At 45.6% G+C, this 13,376-nt stretch overlaps 1 protein-coding gene across 1 annotated transcript; it reads left to right on the forward strand.

Moving 5' to 3' along the window:
* The first annotated feature begins 2,904 nt into the window (after window positions 1-2,904).
* Window positions 2,905-3,840, forward strand: LOC138414624 (olfactory receptor 4D2-like). Its single transcript, XM_069542369.1, has one exon. The coding sequence runs from the start codon at window positions 2,905-2,907 to the stop codon at window positions 3,838-3,840; it is 936 nt and encodes a 311-aa protein (XP_069398470.1).
* Window positions 3,841-13,376: the final 9,536 nt, after the last annotated feature.

Here is a 13,376-nt window from a genome sequence, read left to right on the forward strand (position 1 = left end):
GGCAGAGATCAGGAAGCTGTGAAGCTGCATAGAGAGGACCTTCCAGAAAGATGTAAGATCTCAAGTCTCTTTTGCATTTGGGCTGTAGGAAGGTGAGAGCCTGAAGATTTCCACATCTGCCGATACGTCAGTGGTAATTAGGTTCTTTAAACACCTACTAGAGGCTGGAGAGAAAAAACAAGTGATAGACTTGATGGTACCAAGTTTAAAGTTGGAGGAGAGCCTTGGGAAGTAACTGGGGTGAATATGCTTTCAAAATAATTGCTTCTGTTTGCATGTAAAACCCATTAAGTTTAGTAAGCACGTATAGATCTGACCTTGTGAGACAGGGAACAGAAGATAAGGAAATTCAGTTTAAAAATCCTTACATAGTCAGTTGCCCACTTACTACATTAACTTGACAATATTTGCAGAGCATGTGCTGTATCAGAGTTGCTGTTCCAAATTGCAATGTAGGGAATAGAGGAGGGAAGCTGGAAAAAAAAAAAAAGAACGATGGTAAACCTATAACAGAGGTCAGTTCAGTTCAGTTCAGTCGCTCAGTCGTCTCTGACTCTTTGCGACCCCATGGACTGCAGCACACCAGGCTTCCCTGTCCATCACCAACTCCCGGAGAGGAGGTAACAGGGGTAAATCCAAAATATTATAATATTATAAGATTTATTATAAGATCTGAATAACAGAGGTAAATTCAAAATATTATAAGAATTCAGAGAAATGGGAATTTGTTCTGCATGGGAGAAATGGTGACAGCAGAGACAGAGAGGGTGATGTGTAAGTGGGGCTTTTCCAAGCTTTCGAAGGTATGAACAGAATTCCAGGAAATAAACCTGGAAATAAAAAAAATATGTGGCATGTTTAAGACTATAATCCATTAAAGAACTAGTGGCTCAGCCGAGGCACAGATGCTGACTTGAAACACAGAAGGAGGTTGCGTCCTGCAGCCGGATATGACGTGCTTAAGTAGCATGCACATGTGTATTTGTTTCTACCCTGACTTGATCCACAAAGTATTGGATCCACAAAGCCTAAAAGGCTCCGGTGGAATCACTACAAGAATAGATACGAGAGGGGACAGTGATCAGATCAGTGTTTAGAAAGGTCTCATGGACAAGCTATGTAGAAGGTGAACTGGAGTGAAAGAAGATGAAAGTGAAAAATAAGAAGGCAGTGATCGCTAATGGATAATGGAATGAGGGAGGTCGGGGTGGGAGCTAAGTGCAAGCAGGGGCTGGGGAGGGTGCTTACCTCACCTGTCACCTCTGTCTCTAACCCTGAGTCCTTTTTCATCTTAAGTCCCATTCACCTCCCCCCACCCCCCCGCACTGCCCACATCACCTCTCCATTTCTCTTCTAGTCCTCCATTTTCCTCTCTTGTAATTTCCTTCCTCCCTTTAATTCTCTATGTATTTCCATTTCTTTCCAACATTCTCTTCCTCTTCTACCCTTGGATTCAATATCATCTTCTAAAACTGCTGTTCTTTCAGAAGAACTCTAAGTCTAATATATTCATCTATTTCTTCACTAATGTTGTTACCCCTATGCCTCTTGTCTCCATCTATGACCTGGGGAGCTTCACCAAGCAAGGGGCCACCTACTGTGGAGGATGGAAAGAAATGGAATGTCCCAGGTGTCCAGCTGTGACCGGAGGCTATTCTGCACGGATCTGCACACACAGTAGTTTTCACCCACTCAGCAGTTAACATCAGGTATTTATTAAGTACTAACTATGAGCAACAGAGAAGGCAAGGGCACCCCACTCCAGTACTCTTGCCTGGAAAATCCATGGATGGAAGAGCCTGGAAGGCTGCAGTCCATGGGGTCACTAAGAGTCGGACAGACTGAGTGACTTCACTTTCACTTTTCGCTTTCATGCATTGGAGAAGGAAATGGCAACCCACTCCAGTGTTCTTGCCTGGAGAATCCCAGGGACAGAGGAGCCTGGTGGGCTGCTGTCTATGGGGTCGCACAGAGTCGGACATGACTGAAGCAACTTAGCAGCAGGAGCAGCAACTATGAGCAAGCCCCAAGGAAGGGCACAGAAGGGCACAAATAAATTGTGACTCAAGACCTATGTCTGTAGCACATTATGAATTGGAGAAGAAAAGGGGGACACATGAGAAGTTCATTAACATTATGATGTGTTAACTATTGCATGAAAAATGATTGGTATAAAAATTATATAGAGGCTGGAAGAAGGGAAGATCTTTAGAGTAGGAGAATACACAGAGAAGAGTGATTATAATTTAATATTCCAGACACTGTTCTAGGAACCTCATCTCTTACTTTACTTAATCTCCTAGACCAGCAGTCCCCAATCTCTTAGGCATCAGGGACCTGTATTTGGAAGACAATAATCCCCAGACCGGGAGGAAGGAGATGGTTTCTGGATGACTCAGGCACATCACATCCATTGTACTTTCTATTTCTAATTGGATGTTGCTGCTGATCTGACAGGAGGAACCGATCCATAGCCTGGAGGTTGGGGACCCCTGCCCTAGACTATTTCTACTAAGAAAACAATTTTCCTATAGAAGTGGAAACTGAGATTCAGAGAGATCAAGCAACAAGCTCAAGGCCAAGTCTCAAGGAAATAGAGGCTGTGAAATTTGACTGCAGGTCTTTTGCACCCCAAGTGTCTTCCCACCAGCATATTACACTGAATCTTTGAAAGGCGAGTTATGTGTGCCACTGGATGGCTCTAAGATATCTTAAGAATGTATATTCCAGCACCAACTAGTGAACTCTCCAGAGACAAGGCCATGTAATCAGCACCTGGTATTACAATCTGCGCATAAACATCCATTATCTAGACCTGGACAATAAAAACACTAAAAGGACAGGTAACAATTTCATGCATCTCTCTCTCTGGTGTGTTTCCTTTAGGTATATGGAGAAGACACAATGGCATCAGGGAACCTCACATGGGTGTCAGAATTTGTCTTCCTGGGGCTCTCCCAGACTCAGGAGCTCCAGCTCTTCTTGTTTCTGCTGTTCCTGCTTGTCTACACCACCACTCTCATGGGAAACCTCCTCATCATGGTCACAGTGACCTTTGATTCCTGGCTCCAAACACCCATGTATTTTCTGCTCCGAAACTTGGCTGGGTTAGAGCTCAGTTTCTCCTCAGTCACTGCCCCGAAGATGCTGGCAGACTTCCTCTCTAGGAAGAAGACCATATCCTACCAGGGCTGCATGACCCAGATCTTCTTCTTCCACTTTCTGGGAGGTGCCATGGTCTTCTTCCTCTCAGTGATGGCCTATGACCGCCTTGTTGCCATCTCCTGGCCCCTCCACTATGTCACCATCATGAACACTCAGGTCTGTGCTGGACTGGTGGTGGCAAGCTGGGTGGGAGGCTTCATCCACTCCATTTCCCAACTGGCTCTGATGCTCCCACTGCCTTTCTGTGGCCCTAACATCCTAGATAACTTCTACTGTGATGTTCCACAAGTGCTGAGACTCGCCTGCACTGACACCTCCCTCCTGGAGTTCCTTATCATTTCCAACAGTGGGGTGCTGGTCCTCATCTGGTTCCTTCTCCTCCTGGTCTCCTACTCAGCCATCCTGGTGATGCTGAGGTCCCATTCAGGGCAGGCGAGGAGGAAAGCAGCTTCCACCTGCACCACCCACATCGTTGTGGTGTCTGTGGTGTTTGTCCCAAGCATTTACCTCTATGCCCGGCCCTTCACCTCCTTCTCCCTGGACAAGGCTGTGTCCATTAGCCAAACTATCATGACCCCCATGCTCAACCCCATGATCTATACCCTGAGGAACCGGGAGATGCAGGCAGCAGTGAAGAGATTAGGGAGGTGCTGGCTGGCTTACAGAAAGGAGTGACAGCGGGTGGGTCACTTTGGCTTTCTTTTCCATTTATAAGGTAGAGAGAGAGTTGCTGTATGCCTCTTCATAGCTTTGGAAATGTGAAGTTCATCTTCGAACTTTATAATTTTGAAATTAAGCAACTCAGATTTTTAGGAAAAAGGATAACGTCCTTATTATTTTTGTGTGAAGGTTGATTTGAACATTCCTATGACAATAAGATATGTTCTCTTGGAAAGCCACACCCTCCTTTCTCTCTTTTGGACAGTTTCCTCTTAGGATGACAGCATTTCCCCAGAAGAGAAGTCCTGTTTTCTGCATTTTGACCTCTTTGCCCAATAATCCTTTTGTTCTTTGTTCAGAATGATACAGCGCAGAACTTGGAGACTTAGCCCTAAACTGGGAGTCTTTGACCCACTATTTAACATACTAGTAACCTGGAATGATCCACCTGGTCTCTCTTGGAGTCATGAATTCTTCCTCACCAAGCTAGCATAAAACAATATCTGTCTCATTAATCTCACTTTTGTTAAAGATTCAAATAAAAAAATGTGTAAGATATATTTTGTAAATCATAGAACCTATGTAAGGATTATTTTATGGTTATTATTCTGAAACTATTCTTCATCAGTTGAGTAGCGTTTTTGAAGTAGGGCAGCTCTTCCTCAGTGCAGTGAGGGAGGTGTGGAGAGGGTGAGGGCTGGACTCCAGAGGGCCCATGCAACATGCCCAAGGGTGATATTGAGATTAGAGAGTGACATCAACTGAGGGCTTTGTCTGCAAGACTCTGACTGCTTACAGCTACTACCCCATCCACCCCAGTCTTCAGACTCAACACTTTTTGCAACAGGAATGGGAAGATCCACTCACTTCCTCATTCGTTAATTTGTATTTGTAAATATTCCAGCATCCATTTGGGACTTAAGGCATTACTTTATTCATAGAAAGTGCTCTATGAAGGTTTGTTGATTATCTATCTCTCTATACACTCCTATTCCCCTTCCTCTTTCCCTCGGTCCCTCCCTACATGATTTCTGCCAGTTTAGCCTTCCTATATCCATCTGAGCCTTTTCCCCCAATTCACTGGTGTGCCTTGCTTCCTTTTTGCTTGGACTTTCATACCACACACCTGTCATGTCTTTCCTCCACTATCAAACTGGGGCTTTGGGGTCAGGTTATTAGAGTTGGAGAGAAGAAATAGCTTATGGTTAGAGTTGCAAGGGGCTATGAACCCAATAAATTTAAATAAAAAGAAGCCGTTTATTTTAATGATGTAAAGCTCTCACTGAAATAAGGTGAAGTCGGGTATTATGGGAATAAACAACTGTCAAGACTGACACAGCTGGTCCTCCTCCCCCCTCCCTCCATTCACCATTCCCTGCCTATGCAGTCACCTATATATGGCTCAAACAGGAGCCTCTCCCAAAAAAGCTGAACTTTTCTTTCTGCTTTCACAATCAGCTAGCTCAGTCTCTCTGGATTCAAATTCCAAAGTCTTTTGTTGAGGTTGGACCATGTATCCCAAGTGGCTGAGGAATGGAGAGGTCATGTGACATAAGCCCATCCCTTGAGCAGGGATTGTGGGTGAGGGTTGTCTCCAAGAAGGAGCTTGCGGGTGCCAAGTCCCCCAAAGCATGTCTATCATGAAAGAAACAAGCAACACGCCTCTTACATGGCACCATCCAAGAAACTTGTCATGAGTTATGTCCAGACATCCATGCTTTTATTCATTCATCAGATAAGTATTTACTGTCTACACTTTTCTCCTTCTGTTCTGCTTTGTTCTCTTTGCCCCCTAGGTCTTTGGGAAAAGCTCCCGAGTCTGTTTTGGCTGAACCAATTAAAGGAAGGACAGGAGCCTGAGGAAGTAGGGCATTCTAAGAGGACAGGTGGCTGCGGCTGTGGCAGTGGCAGGGGCTGACCCAGGAGGAGCCATCAGCAGTTTCTCAGAGAGCTGGAATGGAGAGAGAGCTACGGGCAGGAGGAGGCAGCTGGACGCCCAGAGACAATGATGCGACGTCTGCCTGCCGGGACCTCCACCCCTGGCCGTGTCTTCTAACTGCATTGACACTGGGACACACCAAGTACAAGGCAGAGGGTGCCCATGCAAACCAAAGTGTTTTCTGTTTTCTTGTTGAATTTAAAAACAACAATAAAACTGACTAAAGGTGCTTGTTATAATTACTGTGTTCATGAAACTCTAAATAATGTCAGCACTAAAATAGTCCTTCCTGTCAGATGGGTTGTTCCTACCACCCTACTCCTCATAAACCCTGTGTGTTTGTGGGTGTATGTTTGCATGTGTGTGTGTGTGTGTGTGCGCGTGTATGTGTGCATGTGTGTGTGTGAGACAAACAGATGGGGTCCTGAGAATCTGGGGGTAAATTAGAATTAGAGAGGGAAGATCAAAGGTATTATGAAGAGGAGTGTTAAGTGGTTGAAAGAGGTGATCACATATACTTCTGGACTCTTCAAGGGTGTCAATAAAGCAGGCAAAGGCTTGGGTGAGGGAAAAGGTTGAGTTGGAGCTTGTCTCCCATGACAGAGAATGTGCCCCAAGATCCCCTGTACAGCTCTCCCAAGAATCTGAACATGGTCCCATGGCCTTTGGTTTGACCAGCAGCGTGAACTTGATATAGGAGATAGATGGGCTCCAGGTTAGACATTTACAACTGGCCTCCTATTTACATTTCATGGGGTACAAAGAAGTGGGCTTCAGGCTGGATGCTTAAAACTGTCGGCATTTTCTGAGACAATAGATAGGTGGGCTCCAGTTAAGGCATTTGCAATCAGCCTTCTATTTGCCCTCCAAAATGGAAGTAACAACAGAAACAGGGTATAATAGGCAGCATTTGTCTCTTGTATATATCTTAAGGTAATAATCATGGCAATGGAAAAGGTAATAGCTGTGGCAAGGACAAAGAAGGGAAAACCTTGTTTGAGTGAACGATTAAGAGATCTGCTTCCTCCCTCTTTTGGGACAAGAGAGACACTACACATGCACAGAAAGACTCCTTGTGGGTTAAAAGTCAGGGGATAACACCAGACCATGATGAGTCTTGCTTCTCCCAGAAGCCTTCACTTTGAGATCCACCTCGGCTTAGGTGTGCATGGGCACCCCAAGGGAGGGTCCCAGAGTGGGTCAGTTGTGGGAAAAGAAGCCAGATAATTGGCCTGAGTTCAGTTCAGTTCATTTGCTCAGTCCAGCTCCACCCCACAGCCTGCAGCACACCAGGCTTCCCTGTCCATCACCAACTCCTGAATCTTGCTCAAACTCATGCCCATTGATTTGGTGATACCATCCAACCACCTCATCCTCTGTCGTTTCTTTCTCCTGCCTTCAGTCTTTCCCACATCAGGGTCTTTTCAAATGAGTCAGTTCTTTGCATTAGGTGCTACCAATGAATATTCAGGACTGATCTCCTTTAGGATTGACTAGTTGGATCTCCTTGCAGTCCAAGAGACTCTCAAGAGTCCTCTCCAACACTATAGTTCAAAAGCATCAAATCTTTAGCACTCAGCTCTCTTTATGGTCCAACTCTCACATCCATATGTGACTACTGGAAAAACCATAGCTTTGACTAGATGGACATTTTTTAGCAAAATAATGTCTCTGTTTTTTATTATGCTGTTTAGATTTGTATTTGTTTTTCTTCCAAGGAGCAAGAGTCTTTTAATTTCATGGCTGTAGTCAGCATCTGCAGTGATTTTGGAGCCCAAGAAAATAAAGTTTTTTCATTGTTTCCCCATCTATTTGCCATGAAGTAATGGAACCAGATGCCATGATCTTAGTTTTCTGAATGTTGAGTTTTTAGCCAGCTTTTCCACTCTCTCCTTTCACCTTTCTTTCACTCATTAAGAGGCTCTTTAGTTCCTCTTCACTTTCTGCCATAAGGGTGGTGTCATCTGCATATCTGAGGTTATTGATATTTCTCCCAGCAATCTTGATTCCAGCCTGTTCTTCATCCAGCCCAGTATTTCACATGATATGCTCTGCATAGAAGCTAAATAAGTAAGGTGACAATATACAGCCTTGACGTACTCCTTTACCAGTTTGGAACCGGGAATACAAACACCTGGAAGAACTGACTTATATAAATGACTTAATCGCCTCCTCCCTAGAGGTGATGCCCACACTCTTTCTCTCCTTGCTTCTATCTTAACTAAATAAACCATTTCTCTGTGTGCTCTCCCATTTGTTGTTGTGCTGTCTCTAATAATAAACTTGTATCTCCATTGACAATTTCTGCCTTCATGATAAATGCATATTTCCCTGGGGGCAAAGATCCAGGGAAAATAGCTTCTAGCCTCTAGCCCTTGCTGGTCTGGTGGTTAGCATTCCTGGTTCTCATCCAGGTTACCCAGGTCCAATTACAGGGCTGGGAATTAAGACCTCACTTCACACCACCGCTCACAGCCACCTTGCTGAGACCGAACTGACAGAGCAGCCACAACGACCAGGAGACCTGCTACTTTGCGCTGGGAACTCTCATGAAGAAAGGATGTATTGTTTCCCTGTCTCATCCTCCCCACATCAACACCAGACAGGAGGGGCTGGAAAGAGGAAGAAAGAAGTGTGAAGGACACTTGGTCAACCACGTGTAAAAGAATGAAACTAGATCACTTTCTAACACCACACACAAAAATAAACTCAAAATGGATCAAAGATCTAAACGTAAGACCAGAAACTAGAAAACTCCTAGAGGAGAACATGGGCAAAACACTCTCCGACATAAATCACAGCAGGATCCTCTATGATCCACCTCCCAGAATACTGGAAATAAAAGCAAAAATAAACAAATGGGATCTAATTAAAAAGCTTCTGCACAACAAAGGAAAATATAAGCAAGGTGAAAAGACAGCCTTCTGAATGGGAGAAAACAATAGCAAATGAAGCAACTGACAAACAACTAATCTCAAAAATATACAAGCAACTTATGCAGCTCAATTCCAGAAAAATAAACGACCCAATCAAAAAATGAGCCAAAGAACTAAATAGGCATTTATCCAAAGAAGACATACAGATGGCTACCAAACACATGAAAAGATGCTCAACGTCACTCATTATTAGAGAAATACAAATCAAGACCACAGTGAGGTACCATTTCACACCAGTCAGAATGGCTGTGATCCAAAAGTCTACAAGCAATAAATGCTGGAGAGGATGTGGAGAAAAGGGAACCCTCTTACACTGTTGGTGGGAATGCAAACTAGTACAGCCACTATGGACAACAGTGTGGAGATTCCTTTAAAAATTGCAAATAGAACTGCCTTATGACTCAGCAATCCCACTGCTGGGCATACACACCGAGGAAACCAGAATTGAAAGAGACACATGTACCCCAATGTTCATGGCAGCACTGTTTATAATAGCCAGGACATGGAAACAACCTAGATGTCCATCAGCAGATGAATGGATAAGAAAGCTGTGGTACATATACACAATGGAGTATTACTCAGCCATTAAAAAGAATACATTTGAATCAGTTCTAATGAGATGGATGAAACTGGAGCCTATTATACAGAGTGAAGTAAGCTAGAAAGAAAAACACCAATACAGTATATTGACACATATATATGGAATTTAGAAAGATGGCAATGATGACCCTGGATGCGAGCCAGCAAAAGAGACACAGATGTATAGAACAGACTTTTGGACTGTGAGGGAGAGGGAGAGGGTGGGATGGTTTGGGAGAATGGCATTGAAACATGTATACTATCATGTAAGAAACGAAGTGCCAGTCTATGTTTGATACAAGATACAGGATGCTTGGGGCTGGTGCACGGGAATGATCCAGAGAGATGATATGGGGTGGGAGGTGGGAGGGGGATTCAGGATTGGGAGCTCGTATACACCCGTGGCAGATTCATGTCAATGTATGGCAAAACCAGTACAGTATTGTAAAGTAAAATAAAGTAAAAATAAAATTTAAAAAAAGTGTGAAGGACAGATAAGCAATAGAAGTACAAATAAGTAGATAAGCTAATTTCATGGAATAAAAGCTTTGAAGGAAATGCTTTGGGGTAATGTGACTGGTAGGATGGGCAGCATTATAAAATGTGGTCAGGAAAGCACTCTCTGAGGAGGGGATATTTGAGCAAAGACCTGGACAAAGAAAAGGAGACAGTCAGACAAAGGTCCATGTGATGGGCACGTATTCCAGAAACAGCAAATGCAAAGGTCCTGAGGTAAGAATGAAGTTGGTGCCCAAAAGAGAAAGAAAGAGGCCAGCATAACTGGAATGTGATGAACCAAGAGGCTTTTGGGAGGAGGTGAAGTCTGAGGTGTTGTGTTAGTTATCTATCATTGCAGCTAAAAACAAAATAACGTTTTATCTCTCATAGCGTCTGTGGGCCAGGAATTCTGACAGGGCGTGGTGGAGACAGCTCATCTCTGCTTCTCGAAGTCTTGAACCTCAACTGGAAGACTCAAGGCCAGGGCCGGAATGGCTTGCAGTTTCATCCTCTCGCATTGTCTAGCTGTTGAGGTTGGTGTTGGCTGGATGCCTAGCTGAGGCTACTGACGAGTCTTCATGTGGCCTGGGGCTACTGTCGCACCAGCAGTAGCAGCTGCTGCTAAGTCGCTTCAGTCGTGTCCGACTCTGTGCGACCCCATAGACGGCAGCCCACCAGGCTCCCCTGTCCCTGGGATTCTCCAGGCAAGAACACTGGAGTGGGTTGCCATTTCCTTCTCCAGTGCATGAAAGTAAAAAGTGAAATGAAGTCACTCAGTCATGTCCGACTCTTAGCGACCCCATGGACTGCAGCCTTCCAGGTTCCTCCGCCTGAGGGATTTTCCAGACAAGAGTACTGGAGTGGGGTGCCATTGCCTTCTCTGTCACAGCATGGTAGCTTCCAAAGGACAAGTGTCCTAAGAGAGAGAGAACCATGTGGGAGCTCAGTTCTTTTTACATCTAACCTCGGAAATCACGCAGCATCACTTCCACCACATTCTATTAGACAGAGTGAACAATCAAGGAAGGGGAATTAGACTCCATTTTTTGAATGAGGAATATCAAATGATTTGTGGGCATACCTTTAAATTACCAGCAATTGGATAGGAATCAGATCATGAAAGAGTTTTAATTTTATTCTAACTGCAAGGAAAGTATTAGGAGGGTTTGGGTGTAGAAAGGAGTGGTAGCACTATAAAATTTACATTTTAAATAGGCAATATTGGTTTCTGGGCAGAGGATGGTGACAGGGTCAAACCTGGTGGAGTGGATTAAGAACTTGACTTGGATTCAAATTCAAGTTCCTACACTAATCAGCTGTTCATTTCAGTCACCCAGTCGTGCCCGACTCTTTGCGATTCCATGGACTGCAGCACGCCAGGCCTCCCTGTCCATCACCAACTCCTGGAGTTTGCTCAAACTCATGTCCATCGAGTCAGTGATGCCATCCAACCATCTCATCCTCTGTCATCTTGGGCAAATCGCCTAACACTGGAGGGTAGGAGGACCCTTTTGGGTTTATATGGATTTATCTAGAGTTTTTCCTTCCTCAGACCTGCAAGGGCATGTTTGTTTCATGCTTCTCCTTTGTTAGATGGCTGTTTTTGTTCACTACTATAACCCTACCACCAGCACAGGCCCTGGATTGTGAAGACTCTCTATAAATTTTGGTCAAAAACATAAACAAATAAATAGTACTGTAAACCCCTCATTAGTCCTGGAAGATGGTATACATCAGCCCAATCAGCTTTCAGTAATTGGGAGAAGCGTCAGGGGAGCACCTGGCTCCATCTCTTCTGGGATAATCCTGTGGCCACGCTGGATGTGAGGCCTGATTCCATCATCACTGCCCAGATGGCTACAAAGGAAGCGAAGACCTCCCCTAGCCCAGAGCCCAGTATAAGTACAAATCCAGGGCAGCCCACTCTGATGTCAAGTCATGTTGCATTCATGAGACTTGTGCCCTCCAGGGACGGGGAAGAGCAGAGAAGGGTCTCATTTCTCCCCATGACCATCTCAGAAGACTGAATTAGGGGTGTAGGGTGGGAAGAGGGGAGAGAGAGAGCAGCCCTCACTTAGCACAGAGGGCTCTGGCTAGCGGATTGTCTGCCCTTGACATTGGATGCTGACACCTGCCACCTCCAGTGCTGCCAAGACACTGGGACCATTGACCCCCAAGGTCATAACCACACCAGAAGCTGAGGAGGCTGTGACTGGGGTGGGGCGGGACAGGCAGGGTCAAAACCTGTACAGTCTTTCACGTCATCATTTGCATTTTTGAGCCTTCTAAATTATAAGTGCCCCAGGCAGAGACTATTGCATTCAACGGGGTGTCTAAATTCCTACAGCTTTCAGGCATTCATTCTTTCCGGAAGTATTGAGATGCCAGGAGGCAAAAATGGATGCCTCGGGCCCTTTCTGGTGGCAGCTGTGCAGCCAACACTCTCAGGCTCCGGGATGCCTCTCCTGCCCGCTTTGCTCCAGACTGGCTTTCATCCCACGTGCAGTGGCCACCCTAGAGGTGGGGAGTGGGGATGGGAATGGGAGCAGCCAGGGCGGCCTGTCAGCACCCCCTCCAGGCCCTCTTTGGGGGACCTTCTCAAGCCTGAGGCCCCCTCCCAGCCTGTGTGAGGAGGCTATCTCATCAGGTCTCACCCAAACTTGGGAGAGTCAGACCCAGGTGGAGAGCCCTTCCTGGCTCCAAGATTGTGCCTGCTGTTTCCTCTGTCCCCCAACAATAAAGCTAAGGTCTCAGGCAGCCGAACCTGCCTCACAGCAGTGTTATGAGAACTCAGTTCCTGAGCCAGGGGGAGCAGGAAGGCTAGGAGAGTCAGACCCAGGTAGAGAGCCCTTCCTGGCTCCAAGATTGTGCCTGCTGTTTCCTCTGTCCCCCAACAATAAAGCTAAGGTCTCAGGCAGCCAAACCTGCCTCACAGTGGTGTTGTGAGAACTCAGCGAGAACTCACAGAGAATGGGCTGGCGGACAGCAAGAACAATGGATCACCCTGAACCAGCTGCAATCCCTGTTACTGGAACCCCACCTCCAGGCCTGTTACCCAACCAGTGGCAGTGTCCTCCAGCTCTTATGCCCCACAGAACCTGAGGTGTAAGACAAATGGGCTCCAGGTGTGGTATTTACAATGGGCCTTCTGTTCACATCTCCTGGAGTGAGAAGAAGAGAGCTCCAGGCCCCCATTTACATTTCTGGAAGCAAGAGACAAACAGGCTCCAAGACTACACATTTATTACTAGACTCCTGCTATATTTTGAGATCTATACCTTGATACAAAAACCAGCAACAGGAATAGGGTAAATAACTGGACACTGGGCATTTTTATGGCAGGAAAAGGGTGGGACTAAACCCTTTTAAAAGATTAAAGGTCACACACGTCCCATCCTTGGGGCAAGGAAGACACTGCCCTTGCTCCAAAGTCTTCATGGATTCAAAAAGGTAGGGGATGCCAGGCCATAATAAGTCTTGCTACCCCCACCCATAAGCCTTTTCTGTGACATCCATCTCCACTGAGGGGGGCGTGTGCACCCAGAGGAGAGGCCCAGAGGCAAATTAGTCATGGGGTCAAAACAACACAACTGGCCACA

Source organism: Ovis canadensis, chromosome 11, assembly GCF_042477335.2.
Source record: "Ovis canadensis isolate MfBH-ARS-UI-01 breed Bighorn chromosome 11, ARS-UI_OviCan_v2, whole genome shotgun sequence".
Taxonomy (NCBI): Eukaryota; Metazoa; Chordata; class Mammalia; order Artiodactyla; family Bovidae; genus Ovis; species Ovis canadensis.